At 47.7% G+C, this 13403-nt stretch overlaps 1 protein-coding gene across 4 annotated transcripts; it reads right to left on the bottom strand.

The window, feature by feature from the left end:
• Nucleotides 1–1085: 1085 nt before the first annotated feature.
• SDR39U1 (short chain dehydrogenase/reductase family 39U member 1) lies at nucleotides 1086–5842 on the bottom strand. Of its 4 annotated transcripts, XM_051639709.1 has the most exons (6): nucleotides 5748–5842; nucleotides 5214–5320; nucleotides 4795–4877; nucleotides 4051–4172; nucleotides 3235–3378; nucleotides 1086–3026 (listed from the first exon to the last, which is right to left on the bottom strand). In XM_051639709.1, the coding sequence occupies exons 1-6, from the start codon at nucleotides 5761–5763 to the stop codon at nucleotides 2611–2613; spliced, it is 888 nt and encodes a 295-aa protein (XP_051495669.1). In that variant the 5' UTR covers nucleotides 5764–5842; the 3' UTR covers nucleotides 1086–2610. The 4 variants fall into 4 exon arrangements, with proteins under 4 accessions (XP_051495669.1, XP_051495670.1, XP_051495671.1 ...); XM_051639710.1 differs by lacking the exons at nucleotides 4051–4172; nucleotides 5748–5842 and having other exon boundaries at nucleotides 5214–5313; XM_051639711.1 differs by lacking the exons at nucleotides 4051–4172; nucleotides 5748–5842 and having other exon boundaries at nucleotides 4795–4873; nucleotides 5214–5313.
• Between the last annotated feature and the right edge of the window lie 7561 nt (nucleotides 5843–13403).

The following is a 13403-nucleotide window of genomic DNA, read 5'->3' as shown; positions in this document are numbered from 1 at the left end:
GTTCCCCAGAACTGAGAGGCAGAGATTTAAGATTCATCACAGAATAAGTATAATTTTCAGCAATTGAAAAAGAATTTAATGCAGTTTTATAAATTTGCAATGAATCTGTGTGCGTATTTGTGAGCAGTCTGGGAAAGGGAGTAGTATCTCTACACCTACATATCACCCAAGCACACGGCCCACAAATGTCAGTTGGGACTGATGAGTATCTCTGTTTATTTCTGTGGATGTGGGGGCAGGAGGGGTAGAACCAATGCCTGCTCCCTACATGCAGGTCTGGCAGAGGAAGGGTGTCCAGATGTGGCTGGAGACTACATTGGGGAATCTGGGAGGTACATGGTACATGCTTGTCTTTGATTCCAGTTTCTGATTTAAAATTCTTCAAGTTGTGAAAAGGGACATTTGGGTTAGACTGGGAAATCTATAGGAAGGGCAGTAACAACATGTTCCTAAAATCTCAGAAAATGGTCCCAGTCAAGTCTGAGGCATTGTTGACTGGTAATGAGGGGTAAGGGAAGGGAAACAGCCTTAATTAGGAAAACAGCAGTGTCCTACAATTTGTGAAACAACGAGTAACATGCACTGAAGTTCCAGATCACACATAACTACCACTGGTTCCAAAACCTAAGAATTAACCCTAGCTGTGTTTGATACAGTGATGTGACTCAGCAGTAGGCACGGAGCTAACCTCAAAGCAGATCGCCAGTGCAAATCACTCAGCTCTGCTGGAATGACACCAAAACTGCAAGACCCACCTGGCCAGAGATGCAGCCAGCAAAGCCAAACAATTCAGCTTGCCCATGCAAGCATATAGAGCGTAACAGTAACAGTTCCACTTGGATTTAGGCCCCAGTGTGTGCAGCCCATAGGTGGGCCTGCTCAGGGTCTGAGGGAGTGGTGCAGCTTCTTCTGATATTACAGGTTAGTGGAGGAGTATCAAGGGATTTTGGAATGTGTCTGCTCTTTTAAGGACATCTGGTCAAAGGAGACATAAAGAATGCACAGAGATAAACCTGACACATGATAAGGGAGGGTGTGATGAGAACAACCCTGATCAGTCACTCTATTTGATAAGGACGTGAGGATCAAGATTGAGAATATTTATTTTTACAGTTGAGAAGCTCAGGAAAGGGAGGAACACACACAGAGTCATAAAGCCTCACCAATTAGCATTAACAAAGACAATAACCAGAAACAAACATCATCAGTCACACTAATTGATGAACTAAGGGTGCAAACCTGAGTGTCCAGGATGTTGGATGGAGTTAGATGCCAGATGTGGAGGCAATGTGGAGGGGATGGGGCAGCTGGGAGCCACAATGAGACAGAGATAAGAGGGGTACAAAAGAGGCTGGTCTGGTGTAAACCTGGGCCAATCAGTGGTGATCTTGTTGAGGTCTGTACTTAAACACCACAGTCTGTCCTATCTTCTTAAATCTTTTTTTAATTCCCTCTTCCAAATCTCCCCCTATCCTGTGTGTGCTGCAGGGACCAAGTGCCAGCTACTGGGGGGACCTGCATGAGTGGATTTGATACCAGCTACTGACATCAGAAGCAGGTATCCCTGGCCTGGAGCCAGTGGAGCCTCATCCTACAGCCACCTTCATGTCTACAAATCCAGCTATGGAAAGGACCAGCAAGAGTGAGCGCGTCTGCACCAGCAGCCAGAGTGTGGCAGCAGCTCACAGATTGTGGATACATTTCCTTACAGTATGACGTAATTGAATTTGCAATATTCTCCACAAGAAAAGAGGAACTGCTTCCCAAGGCAGCCTGGAGCGTCTCGTTGCCCAAACAGTGGGAACTCCCACACACACCAACAGCTGAAATGCTTCCCCACACAAACTCAGATGTAGTTAACACTCACCCGAGGCCTCAAGAGCAGCCCAAGGGGCAACAGTCTCACTGCCACTCTTGTCCCTACAGGGTGGTAAAGGAGTATTCTCCTTCATCACAGCATCAGAGTTATGCAGCCCTGGAGGGATGCAACTCTTGGCCCTAGACTCAGCTGGAGGTTCTGTCACACGAACTTAGTACCAGCACAGAGCCACCACATAAAAGGAGATGGCAAAGTCTCCAAGCCATTCATATCCAGCACCCTTTGCACTCCCTCAGAATGTATCTCCTCCCACAACCACAGGTTCCGTTCCCTGCAAGACTGAGAAATGCAAAGCAGAAAAGCCTAAGTGGGTCTCTATGTGACCATGGAGGAAAGACATGGGGAGAAACAGGGACTTCCAGTAACATGGAGAATTACATCACCTGAGCACCTCTTTCCTGCTGCCACCCTTGTCTCTCAGGAGAGAAGACACTGCACTCCCCAGCTGCTCTGCAAGCAGCTCATATGCACGCTGCGGAAAAGGGAAGATGGCAGATTCAGAAGTCACAATCCTTAGAGGTACTTGTGCCCTTCCTCAAAAGCAGATAGAGAGGGATGACTCCTAAATTGGGGATGCACAAAGCGAGACAGAAGGTGAAAAGGTTGCTCTCTCTGTGTGAGGACCGGGAAGTGTCAAGAAGGGGTAGGACTACACTCTTTCACCCAGGGGAAGGCATGTGAGCCTGGGAGTTCGCAAAAACAGGGCCCAACCAAGCCCAGCTGAGAAGTACTCAAGCCACAATGTCCTGCAGAGCTCCAGACAGGTCAGGGAAGATGAAATGATAGCCGCTCTCCAGGGTGTGTTTTGGCACCACCCTCTGGCCCTCCAGCAGCATGACGGCCCGCTCTGCCCCAAAGACAGCCCGCACCGCCCAAGCAGGAACCGGCAGCAGGGCTGGGCGCCCTAGAGCTGCAGCAAACTCCTGAGCAAAGGTGCCGTTGGAAGTAGCAGAGGAGGATGGGGAGACACCGTTGAGGATGCCTTGCACGCACTCAGTCTCCAGGGCATGACACACGATCCCAGCCAAGTCCCGAATGTGGATCCATGGGAAGGGCTGGAGCCCAGAGCCCAAGGGGCCTCCTAGTCCCAGACGGAATGGCAAGAGCATCTGAGAGATTGCACCACCACCTTGGCCCAACACCACCCCTGTGGGGAGAACAGAGAGACATCGGTACTGCCTCCAGAAAGGACAAAGGCCCACTTCATCCTCAGTTCTTTAACCAGGAGACAAGCATTAGAGGGCTGGACTGGAACAGCACCCCAGCAAGGAGAGGCACAAAACCAGATGTCCTCCTTTCTCTTCCCCCAGTACCCAAACAGAACCACCCTGAATAGATATGATGCCCCATCTCACCAGATCTCACCACAACACCACGAGCTGGGCTACCAGGAATGAGAGCTGCAGCCTCCCATGAGCTCACCAGGCGTGAGAAGAAGTCGAAATCCCCGCCCGGACTGTCTTCTGTATACTCAGCTGTGGGGCTAGGGCGGTAATAGCCTGTGGGTGTAACACCAGAAAGGGAGTCAGGGTCGAATCATGACACCAGCCACTGCCCTCCCACCCAAAATGGACTCCTCTTCCAGAAGCCCAGAACTCGATCACTCTATTAGGAATATCCTCCTATGAACAGCACAGGGTGCCTCTAATGGCAAAGCTGACAAGTTATTGAACTACCTGTATTGAACACTCTGAAAGTTCAGTGGGATGCATAAATGCTCAGGCTGACCTGGCAGCTCCAAGAACACAATATACCAGCAAGCAACACACTGAGCTGGCTGCATAGAAAGGCACTTGCTCTAAAATTAGGCATCACAGATACTAAACACTGGCAAGTTAAAGACAGTGGAAGCAGAAATGCAAAGCTGGAGATATGCAGGGGGATTCAGCTGAGACCCTGCTTAGACAAATTAGTTCTATGGGATGCCTGAAAAGCTTTCACAGGAAAATGGAAAAAAGGTCCTGTTCTAATGACCCCAAGAGAAGCCTAAGGACCCAAATTCCTCTCCAGCAGTATCAAAAAGCTGATCAAAGCTTGTCACACAGTGACATTGAGGGAAATGAAGCTGGCATTTTAAGAGAAGATGTTTTCCCCCCAGAAGTGTGTTTCTGTCTGGAGGTATACCTCTCCAGGTCAGCATGGGTCATGCCTTGGCTGAGCCCAACCAATACCTACGCCGGTGACAAGGACCCAAGCACGGGGTGGGTGTTCAGCATCAGCAATGGCTTTGGCCAAGGTCTTGGTGGTCTCAACCCGGCTGCTGATGACTTCCCTGCAGAAGGCATCACTCCATCTGGAAAAGGGAGAGCCACTGATTATACTCCCCATAAGGACATTCCAGGAGACACCAGAAGTAAGGGGGGCCCAGCAGACACCTGCTCACAAGCACAGGAGAGGTCATGTGAATTCCTGCCCACCTCAGAGAGGGGGAGGACATGGGATTTTACTATCTAAATGCATGGGGACTTTTGAAAGACAGTGGCTCTCCACTTCCCACAAACAGCTATAAGTTTTGGACTGCCTTCAAACAAAGGTAGCAGAGGTGCTGGACACCAAAGCTGGGTATGGTGAATTCTTGCCAAGGCATTTGCAAAAACACACTCACATGTCAAACTTTGGTTCTGATTTTGCATTACGTAAATGCAAAATGACCCAATGTCATTTTGTAAATATAGAACTACTTTGCCTGGCCTCCAAGTGTCAATTCAGAAGAGCATCTGTCTTCTAGAGGTCTCCCAGAACTTAAAAGACCCACAAAAATGTTTCAGATGCTTGAGGACCCAGATGTCATCAATCAGGTAACACAAGCAGTTTCTGGACACCCTGTTTCCTCCCCAGATCCCTTCCATATTTTCTGACAACTGGGATGTCTTGCCTTCACTTTGCCCCAGTAGCACTATGGAAGATTCCGTTACCTTCGGAAAGGGTTGAGTACATTTTCACCAGCCAAATTCACCACGGCATCGCACAGAGGTAGTCCAGAGTGGGACAACTCTTCCTAGGCAGGGGTAACAAAGACATCACACATCCAGTCTCCCCTCTGCTCAAGTCTTTCCAACAGCTAAGTATTGCTGACTCCTAACAACTCCAGCCAGTTGCTTCCTGACACTGCCTGGAGCACAAACATGAATGGAGGATTTGCTCTTTGGAGCTACAGCAGTACCCGTCCCAGTGACTATGACCCATGGAGAGCCCAGGAGCCCCAGAGTACATTGCCAGGAGCCAGATTCCCCACTGCAGATTCCCTGTACACCATGGCAGGCCAGAGCAAGCAGGCCGGCCTGTGCCCTCGCCCTGACATGTTCTCCCTTCTGTGAACGCTCTCATTTCGTACCCAGCTAATGCGATCCTTGCCCCCCTCTCGAGAGACGTGGGTCACTTCATGCCCATGGCTCCGCAGCAACTGGGTCAGGGCTCTGCCCACAAAGCCAGTCCCACCACCTAGGAAGAAGACAAGACATTACCAGCGTGCTGCCCAGACTGGCACCCCAAGGCCCGCACAGGCACCCCCGTTACTATGACCAGCTTCCCGGGGTACCCTGCTCTGCGCCCAGACCCCCCCCCCCCCACACCCGGCACCCCGCTCTGCACCCCAGCCCTGAGGGCCGCTGCTCCCCAGGTACCACGCATCAAGCCCCATCGCCCACCCCCGGGACGGGAGCCCCAACCCAGGTCTACCCTCCCGTCCAACCCCCGCCTCACGCAGCCCTCGCAGGGCGGGCGGCGCCCTGGGACGCCCGCAGAACGCGCTCCCTGCGGCCTCCCGCGGCCCCGCGCCGGGCAGCGGCCCTGGCTGAACCTCCACCCGGCCCACCCTCAGCCACACGGTGCGGGGCCGCGCCGCCTCCCGCACCGGCCCCGCACTCACCCACCAGCACCCGCATGGCGGGTCCCGCAGCGCGCAGCCCCGCGCCCGGCGCCCGCAGGGACGGGCCGCGCCGCTCCAGGCCCCGCGCCCGGCGCTCGAACCGCCCCGGCGGGGGAGGAGCCAGCGGGGCCTGCGGGGCCTGCGGGGCCTGCGGGGCCCGGGGCGGGGGTGTTAGGCAGTCAGGGAAGCAGTTAAGCGGTTAGGTGAAAGAATAAATGTCGGTGAAGTGCTTTGGTGTTTTTTTTAAATATTTCTCATGCAGAAGAAAGTTGCGGTTGGGAATCAGGCTGGGGTTCTCGCGGTTCCTAAGCCTCCCTTCCCTCTCGGTGCCTTCTCGCTGGCTCCTCGGGTTCGTGGGAAAAGTAATTATTTCGAGGATGTAATTCTGCCGCTGGACTTTAGATGTCTCTTCTAAGATGTGACAGAACGCACAGTGAAGGAGCAGACTTTGCTCCTGCCGGCAGCTTGGAGCAGCCTTTGTTTCAGACAAAGCTGCCGGTGTTGTCAGCCTTTCTCGTCCTGTCTCTCTGAAGGCCAGAGGATGATACCAGCCTGCAGCAGGACCTCTGCGTGTCGGTGGCTGTTCTGAAGCAGGGACAAATGCTGGAGATACTCTGCCCACCTATCTGCATTTTAGTCTACCCAGTCATCCATCCTTGTCTGCATGTACACCTGTAGCCGTTGCTCCACCTGTCCATCCATCTACCCTCCATCTCCTGTCCCTGCTCTTGTATTTTTTTATCCCTCTGCCACTGGCCATGTAAAAGTGTTTGGCAAGTCCTGTGGTTAAGCAAGGACAGAACTAGGCTTCTAGGAGGAGCCAGCTGGAAATCTAAGAGTCGAGGGATTATTTACACAGGAAGAGGCATCCCCGGGATTTGCAGGATGAAAGGTGGAGATGAACGGCTGGTTTCTATGTGTCATATGCTGGCAGGTGGATGAGCTGTAGCTTCTCTCTCTGCACTGTGTGTTCTGCTCAGCCTCTGCAGGATGGGTCACAGTGGTGATTTTAGATGGAAGTGCTAGCAGGCACCTTGTAACTCTTCTGTAAAGGGCAGATATCCTAGGTGCAGCCTGATGGTCCTTCACTGCAAACTGTAAAAAAAAATGCAATTGTAAGGGACCTTTGGATATGTCTCAAGTGTGTGTTTTCTTCCCCCATCCTTCTGTCTTACAGCATTTCACTGGACAGGACTTCCTAGAAAGACAAAGTCCAGCTTGGCCTTTCTCACTACCTCCTCACAACAGCACAGCATCCGTCTAACAAGATGTGATGGGAAAGAAACATGTCAGCAGTCATTCCTGGTCTGTCAGAGAGACCCAGTTACAGCACCTGAGGAAGACCCACACTTTTGCTTCTGTCACGGGGCAAAGCATAACCAAAACCACTGCTCAGATACATAACAATCATGGAATCAGGGAATGGTTTGGGTTGGAAGAGATGTTCAAAGATCACCTTGGTCAACCCCCATGGGCCAGGTTGCTCAAAGCCCCATCCAACCTGACTTGAGCCTTTCTGATGATGGGGCATTAAGAGCTTCTCTGGGCAGCCTGTCCCAGATTGCCTGTCCCAGCCTGTCCCACTCTCTTCTTAAAAATAATTCTTCCTTACATCTAATCTAAATCTACCTTCTTCCAGTTGAACACTGTTGCCTCCTGTCCTGTCACTACAGGCCTGTTAAAAAGTCTTTCTGTCTTCAGCCCCTTGTACATACTGAAGGGTTGCCATAAGGTCTTCCTAGAACCTTCTTTTCTGCAGGCAAAAAAATGCAAACTCAGCCTTTCTTCAGAGGAAATGTGTTTCAGACCTCTGATCATTTTTGTGGCCCGCTCTGGACACAGTCTAACAGATCCATTATCTGTCTTGTACTGGGCACCCCAGAAATGGATGCAAGTTATTTCTCATGAGAGCTGACTAGAGTGGGAGAATCATCTCCCTTGACTTGCTGGCCATGCTTCTGGGCTGTAAGTGCACATTATTGGCTCATTTTATCCAGCAGTATCCACCCCCAAGTCCTCCTTCTCAGAGCTGCTGTCAATCCATTCATCCCCTCTCTTAATACTGGAGATTGTCCCAACCTAGGTACAGGACCTTACTTCAAAAGAGTAAGTTCAACAAGGCCAAGTGAGGCTAGGGTTACCTGCGCCCAGCTTTCTCTCACCAGATGATTATCTTGGGTGCCAGGTAGACAAACCAAGCACAGATCCATGCTACAGGACAGGGTTACCTGAAAGCTCTGAATCACACCTGACATGCTGTAATGGTCTAAGCAAGCAGAAAAGAAACAAAGAAGCACAGATTAATTCTTTAAAATTTCATATCCCTATCATGCCCTTGGAGGGAGACCAGAGTGTGATAATAATCCAGGTAAAACCAGCTTTGGATATGAGGAAACTCTTAGAAATATCTTGGGTGATGTTGCCAATTTTACCAATGAAGCCATTGGCATCTTATGTTTAATGTCTCTGTCAGATTGTGTTAAATATTGAAAACAATAACCTGCTGGGGAGTGCACAACCTTACACCCAGCACTCTGCCCAGGTCCTCATGGTGGAACTGTTATATGTATAGGCCAGCTCACCAACCAGGTCTGGACACTTCCAACAGCTGCAGCAAGTGTCCCATTCCCTGCCTTTCTCAGTCAATTGAGCATGAGACCCTTAACTCAGGGTTTTGGTTCAAGCCTCACATTGGGCACCAGAAGGACTGATGTCGATGTGTTTTAACCCCATCTGGCAAGTAAGCACAGCCCAGCCCATGTTGCTTCCAGAGGGATGGCAGGAGAGAAGGGAAGGGTAAAAGTGAGAAGATATGTGGATTCAGATAAAAACTGTTTAATAATTAAAATAATAATAACAGAATTAAAATTTAAAAATAAGAAAAAGGAAAATAAGAAAGAGAGAGAAATAAACCACAAGAAAAACAAGTAATGCAAATGAAAACAATTGCTCACTGCAAACCTACCGACGCGTAGCTAGTTGCTTGATGCCATAGTTTCTTAGGGTACATAGATGACAGGATACAGAATTGGGATTACCACAGAGTAAGAGACAGATATAGTCATGTTGAAATAAAAAGTCTGGATGGTCTTGGTGCAAATGTACACAGAAATGGTGGTGCCATAGAAGATGGTGACAATGGTCAGATGGGAGGCACAAGATGGAGAAGGCTTTGTTGCGTCTTTCAGCTGCAGGTATGTGCAAGATGGTGGACACAATGAAGCTGTAGAAGATCATGGTGAGTCTGAAAGAGCTCATTAAGACTATTGTGCCCACCACAAATTTGATTACTTCAATTTCAAAGACATCTTGGCACAACAGCTCTAGTAAAGGTGGTAAGTCACAGAAGTAGTTGATGGTGTTGAACCACAGAAAAGCAGGTGGAAGATTAAGGCAGTGAGAGGGAGTAAGGGAGTGTAGCAAGATGCTCCATCTCTCAATATGCCTGCCTCAGTTTCCCTCCATGATTCAACTACTTTTTTTCTCTCAGTTTTGCAGGCTCAGGCCTGAAGTGGAAAGGTTCCCATGAGAAGGGAAAAGGCCTCACACACTCTGGTAGCAACCTTGAAAGGTACAAACAGAGGCCAAGCTGATGTTCATAACACCAGCTGCTCTCCGGTGTTGAAGAACATGGAGCTCAGCCCAGCCACAACTAGGCCCAAAACAGAGATAAAGTAGGAACAGAGAGAAAAACAAAAGAGTTTTCTTGGTGAGAACAAGGCCTTAGTGTTTTTTTTCTACTGTTTTCCTTTTTTTCTCCAAAAAAAAGATGTGGGAGGTATGGCAAAATAGTTAAATGACAGCAGTCAATCCACTTTATTCTATAAAAGCCTGGTGCTGTTTTTGATCGGGAACACTCCTGTGCTCTTTTCCAGGAGGTTGCTGGACCTTCTGTCCTCCAGCAGGGACGCCTGCCAGAGAGACCGATTCTCCAGAATTACGATCCACCCAAGGACACCAGCTGTGGCCTGGCAAGGGTGAGAAACATCAACTCTTTCACTGTTTTTATTAGCAAACTAAATGTTAAGTAATCTTCATCATTAAGTTTAAGACTGTAGAATCCTTTAAAATTGATAATTAGTGTTCTAGGCCTAGTATAGAATTTGATAATAAGTATGTTGCCAGCATTTTAGTGGTTAACCTTTGTTGTTTGATTTAACTGTTAGTAGCAAAATACACTGCTTATATATCCTTTGCATCCAAACTGCACTTTTGTTCAGATCTCCCAATTTCCCTATATTTTGCTATACTTGTGCCTTACATCCTGAATTGTTAAGACCCCAACATTGTATGCAATAAATCTTGATTGCTGCAGATACACCTTGTCTGCCGTCCATTCCATTCGAGACAGGGAGCCAACCAGTCAGCACCCCAGCACAAGCCATAAACATGCTCTGTGATCCATAATGGTGGTGTAATGCAGTGGATTGCAAATGGCCAGGTAGGGATCATAGGCTATGCAGGTGAGTAGGAAGCATTCAGCTGAGCCAAGGCAAAAGAAGCTGTACAACTGTGTGAAGCATCCAGTAATAGAAATGGTCTATGACTGAATAGCAATGTTAGGCAGTGTCTTGGGCACTACCTCTCTGCTAACCAGCATTGGGTATTTTGTCAGTTACAGGAAAGAGTCTTTTCTTGAAGAGTCATAAGCAAAAGAGGAGTTTTAGAGAGACTGGGGATACAGGAGAAACACAGCAGGCTTGAGGAGAAACAGATAAATATAACTGGCACACAGCACCAATTATTTTGTCAAGGCCAAAGTAACAGCACAAAGAATCATAGAATCATCCAGGTTGGAAGGGACCTTGAAGATCATCAAGTCCAACCATAACCTAAATCCACCATATGCTACTCTACCTGTTCAGTGCTTAAATCATGTCCCTAAGCACTATATGTATATTTCTTTTAAACACTTCCAGGGATGGTGACTCCACCACCTCCTTGGGCAGCCAGTTCCAGTGTCCAGGCCTTCTTTTGGTAAAGAAATTCTTTCTAATATCCAGACTAACCCTCCCCTGGCGCAGTTTCAGGCCATTTCCTCTCATCCTGTCATTATTCACTTGAGAAAAAAGCCCAACACCCACCTCCCTACAACCTCCTTTCAGGCAGTTGCAGAGTGCAATGAGGTCTCCCCTCAGCCTCCTCTTCCTCAAACTAAACAATTCCAGTTCCCTCAGCCTCTCCTCATAGGATTTGTTCTCCAGACCTTTCACCAGCTTGGTAGCTCCTCTGGACATGTTCCAGCAACTCTACATCCTTCCAGTAGTGAGGGGCCCAGAACTGCACAGAGCACTCGAGGTGCAGCCTCACCAGTGCTGAGCACAGGGGCATGATCACCTCTCTGCTCCTGCTGGCCACACCATTCCTGATACAGGCCAGGATGCTGGTGGCCTTCTTGGCCACCTGGGCACATGCTGGCTCATGCCAAGTTGGCTGTCAACCAGCACCCCCAGATCCTTCTCTACCATGGGAGGTTTCCAACCACTCATCTCCAAGCCTGCAGCTTTGCATGGGGTTGATGTGACCAAAGTGCAGGACAAAACAGCAGCAACATGAGAAGGAAGATTACTACCACAGAAGTTTAGGAAGTTTATATATATATGTATGTATGTATAATTTCTACAGCTAGCACGTAAAGAAGAAATACATGGCAACAGAACAAAACATTTCCATACTGCTAGTAATAGAACATTTCTTCTACATGTATCTTATACAAAGACAGGAAACCTGGGACATCCAGATCATCCATTGGATATCAATGAAGCCCATAAAACAAGCTTAGACTTAGACATCCAAGTCTAAAACATCAAGAGAAAGGAAATTAATCCTCCCTTTGTTATTTGGTTGGATTTTTTTTATTATTATTTAATGTAACATTTAAAAACTTTCAGAAAAAAAACCTAGCCAAAACATTTGAAAACTTAAAAATTGAACAGAGGAGCAGTCAGAAAGAGCAGAAATGAACAACAGAATAATAAATATATATAAAAAAGCAACTATTAAATTTGGTTTTATTTTCAATTGAAACTAGTTTTTGGGCAGTTTTCATTTTCTAATAAAACCTTGAAAACTTGGAAAGCATGTAATTATTAAAATATGAAAATATTTTTTGCAAAACCAATGTTATCCTTATAATGCTTTCAACCAGGACACAAATCCATCTTTATGTTGTCATTGCTTAATTTTTCTGGACTAGCATAAAAAGGTCTGAGATAATGGAATTGACTTGGCCAGGGTGGGGTGAGGGTGGGTGGGTAGAAACACAAGCAAAAATTCAAATTTTTTATGAAGGAAAGAATCAGCTTCTAAAAATGACAACTTCTCTCCAATGACCACACCATGATCCTGATACCAATTATCTTCTAAAGTAGCTTCCTGAGTTAAGTGTCAAGACTAGGCCTTACAAATTACTGCTATAAATGGAAATGAGTGAGCTTTTAATCACAGTTACTGTAAAGTCTACACGAGTACGGCATGAATTGGTGCCTAAGCTTCACTGACAATATTCAGTGGACCTCTGCCAAAACTGAGTGAAGCTTAAGTACTCAGCTCACACACTGATTGATGAAAAAACCCCATTTAGATGCTGGAAGGGTGAGAGTCTAAGTAAAATAACCCTGTCTATGTCAGGGAAGGTTGAGGGTACTGGACGTTCCTCAAAGGGGTTTCTCAGTCCTGTGTGTTTCTCAGTCCTGCCTTAGTCCTTCCCTAAGAAAGACAAATGCCTTTTATTTCTGTTGTACACAGTTCACAGGAACATAACACTTTCCAGAGATCAGGCCCTGGTTGGGCTGGAAAATTGTTTTGAAGAGACTGAAGCATGTGTCTTTTTTTCAAGATCTGTGACAAGAGGCCTAAAACATGGAAAGAAATTTTCAAAGCTGGGGATAGGGCCAGGATTCTTGAATGAACACTGCTGATGGTGAGATCAAATACCCTATCAGATGTATCTGTGAATGCCAGTAAAGATCACAGAATCATTGAATGGTTTGGGTTGAAAGAGACCTAAAAAAATAATCTTATTCCACACCCCCTTTGCCATGGGCAGAGACACCTTCCACTAGACCAGGTTGCTTCAAGTCCCATCCCACCTGGCCTTGAACACTTCCAGGGATGGAACATCCACAGTTTATCTGGGCAACCTGTTCCAGTGTTTCACCTCCCTCACAGTAAAGAATTTCTTCCTAAAATCTAATCTAAATCTCCTCTCTTTCAGTTTAAAACCATTACCCCTCATACTATCACTACAAGCCCTTTTAAAAGTCCCTCTCCAGATTTCTTGTACCCTCTTTGGGCACTGGAAAGTGCTCTGAGGTGTCCTCAGAGCATTCTCTTCTCCAGGCTGAACAACCCCAAATCTCTCTACTTGTCTTCATATGAGAGGTGCTCCAGCCCTTTTATCATCTTCATTGCACTCTTCTGTACTCAATCCAGCAAATCCACATACTTCTTATGTTGCGGACTCCAGAACTGGACACACTATTCCAGGTGGGGTCTTGCTAGAGCAGAGTGGAACCACCTTTCTTTCTAACAGAATCCTGGCTTGTATCAGCAATAGTGTGGCCAGCTGGACTAGGGACTTGTTTGTCCACCTGTACTTGTTGAGGCCACACCTCAAATCTGATGTTCAGTTCTGGGCGTCTCACCTCCAGAAGG

This window comes from Apus apus, chromosome 24 (assembly GCF_020740795.1).
Source record: "Apus apus isolate bApuApu2 chromosome 24, bApuApu2.pri.cur, whole genome shotgun sequence".
Taxonomy (NCBI): Eukaryota; Metazoa; Chordata; class Aves; order Apodiformes; family Apodidae; genus Apus; species Apus apus.
This window is presented reverse-complemented; position numbering and strand designations above follow the sequence as displayed.